Below are 2822 nucleotides of genomic sequence, written 5' to 3' on the forward strand. Positions count from 1 at the left end.
TTCTAACATTTTGTAGCCTGATATTTAGCCTTTCGTGTTATGTAATTACCTATATGTGTTGTCGGGCTAATTAAGCAACCAATTTTAAACGATGGGTTCAGAAACGTTTGTTTTAAACGTTACTGACGTCAACGTTGTTTTGATGTACGTAATCGTAATGCTGGTGTTAAATTGTGATATTTTGAAAACGGAATGCAAAGAAACCGTAATGTCGTCCAATAACTAAGAAAAAAAGTCAAAACAACATTAAGCAAATGCAACGGAAATATGATTTTCTATAACAAAATGTGTTTTTGATAGATTTGCATTCATGTTTGATAAATTGATCGGTTGCATGAACGATGGCGATTATGCATATTCACGTACATGCGTATTGGTAAAGGTAAGATTTATTAAAATTTGCGATGATCATCTATACATAAACATGATATATAACTTTATAAAGATATGTCATATACATGAAATCATAACCATTTAACATTCCTGGATGATAACCAGAACTATCATCAAACGATGCTCCGAGTGGGGATCAAACCCGGGACCTTCTGATCAAGAGTCCGATACGTGCAATCTGAGTTAGCAAGTTCGCGTTTTGTCGAAACCGTGCACGTGCTTAATAAAACCGGAAACAGCGTCATAAAAATACAAATGCAGAAGAACGAAGCAGACGACATGAATATTTGGGAAAAAAATGGAAAGTTTACCAAAGAAAACATCAAGAAACGGATGCAGAAGCTGGTATAGATTCGTAAGAAATGCAAGCGTGACCTTCTGGATTGAAGACGAGTTGTTGAGTAAAAGATTTTAATAGACGAATTAAAAAAAATGCTGCAAGTGCGCGGAACAGTTGTCGTTTACTAACATAACTTCAGAAACAAAATACGTTCTCGGGAGTATTCTTCATAAAGAATGCATGTCATGTCTGGCTGACAACACAGTGCCGACTGGAAAACGACACAAGGCAAGGATCACAAAACCGGAACTCGATGCTTTGCTGTAACTACAAAGTTAGCTGCAGGTAAATGGTTCTTTCAAAAATTACAAAAGTAAAGCTAAGCAATAGTTTGCTCCAGTTTTCAGTATGCATCAATATTACTATAATCTCAATGAATTTAAACCCTAAAAACTACCTAAATGACGTCAAATAGCTTGTATATATTGTTTGAAAAGCTTCAATTCTTTCAGCCATGATCAACGCTGGCGTTGGGGAACAAGAAATCAATAATATTCTTGCCTACATGAACCTTCCCTTTGTTAATAAGAAGAAACTCAAGAACAGGGAGCGAAACATCGGCAAGAGCTTTGAGGTAGTTGCCGCCCAGTCATGTTCACGTGCAGTGGAATATGAAATTCGAAATTCTAAGTAACTATTCATACATCACAAATGAAAATATGGTATACAAATAAACTGTACTAAAGTCAAGTAAAAGCTTTCCAATGACGGATATAATTAAACTGACAGTAGAACTATAGTTGTACAAGGAAATGCTTGTGACTCTTTGTTGACATATTTCTTCTGAATACATACAATCTAAACAGCGGAGTCTCCACTATGACAATTTAATGTATATACTCTATCCTCCGCCGGAAGTATCTTTCTTATTGTACTAAAATGTTATAATTAATGGAATTGTAGGGAAACAGATGAACAGTGGGTGGAGGTTTCGGCGGATGGCGGCTGGCAGAAACGAGGAACTGGTCACAGTAACAACAGCTTGTCCGGTAAATAGGATTTCAGTTACTATTCATATTGTAAGCTTGCAACAAGGGCAGTATGCTCCTCAAAATGAGATGGCGGGTGGGGCGCACCCCCCCCCCCCCGCTTAAACTCATCCAAGTTTACTTTTATTTCAATACAGAAGGAAAAAAAATAGTACGCCCAAAATGTAGCATTACGCCCCCCCCCCCCCCACGTTAACTCTTTACACCAAATAAATTTCGGTTCTGAGGGAGGGACACGTGTCAAAAGTGAACGCTTCCTAACGTATCCTGGATTCGCCCTGCCATGTCATGTACATGCATGTCTGCCAATCATATTCATAAAGATTTCAACCGAAAAGTGAGATTATCTTCAGTGTCCATATTTTGATACTTTGCAAAATATTTATATCAATACAATCTTAGTCTTAATGATTCTTAAGTATATTTTGATGAAACGAATTAATGAATTTATGTACATTTGAAAACGTCTTTAATGCATGTATTCTTCGTTTCATCAGGGCACGTGACAATTGTCGGCAAATCTTCAAGAAAATGTTCGAGCTTTGGCGTTGCTAAAAAATGTAGATTTTGCAAGAATGCAATCAGAAGAAAAGTTCCAGCAACAAAGCACAAATGCGGGAAGAACTGGACGGGCTCGTCAAAAGCAATGGGGGCATTCCTGACATTAAAATGCCTTCAGGATTTGAAAAGGAAAGGCCTCGAGGTGAATGCATTAACAATGGACGACGACACGTCAACGTATACTAGAGTGAAACGATGCCCTTTTTCCGTCCCTTCGAAAAATAATACAATAATGATATAAACCATGTTGTGAAAAACGTATCCAATTTCCTTTACAAAGTAAAATCAAACAACAAAAACAAATCATTTCATTTGTGAAGAAGTGCTTTTCTTACGCTGTATCTTACGGATCGGGCCTTACGAGAGAACCTTGAAAAAGTGATACTACACCACCACAAAAATGACGGAAATGCGGGCAACACTTTCAACAACGAGTCCAAACGAGAACATAGACATGATCATATCAAGAAAAGCGCCTAATGGGTCCCATTACTCTGAGTCTGAGAGCCTTGATTTTCGTCTTTCGGCGACAGTAGCAC

General features: G+C 37.7%; 1 protein-coding gene across 1 annotated transcript; it reads left to right on the forward strand.

The window, feature by feature from the left end:
• Positions 1 to 1187: 1187 nt before the first annotated feature.
• LOC128241142 (uncharacterized) lies at positions 1188 to 2557 on the forward strand. Its single transcript, XM_052958114.1, has 3 exons — positions 1188 to 1363; positions 1637 to 1722; positions 2220 to 2557. The coding sequence occupies exons 1-3, from the start codon at positions 1188 to 1190 to the stop codon at positions 2522 to 2524; spliced, it is 567 nt and encodes a 188-aa protein (XP_052814074.1). The 3' UTR covers positions 2525 to 2557.
• Positions 2558 to 2822: the final 265 nt, after the last annotated feature.

The sequence above is a fragment of the Mya arenaria genome, chromosome 7, assembly GCF_026914265.1.
Source record: "Mya arenaria isolate MELC-2E11 chromosome 7, ASM2691426v1".
Classification (NCBI taxonomy): Eukaryota; Metazoa; Mollusca; class Bivalvia; order Myida; family Myidae; genus Mya; species Mya arenaria.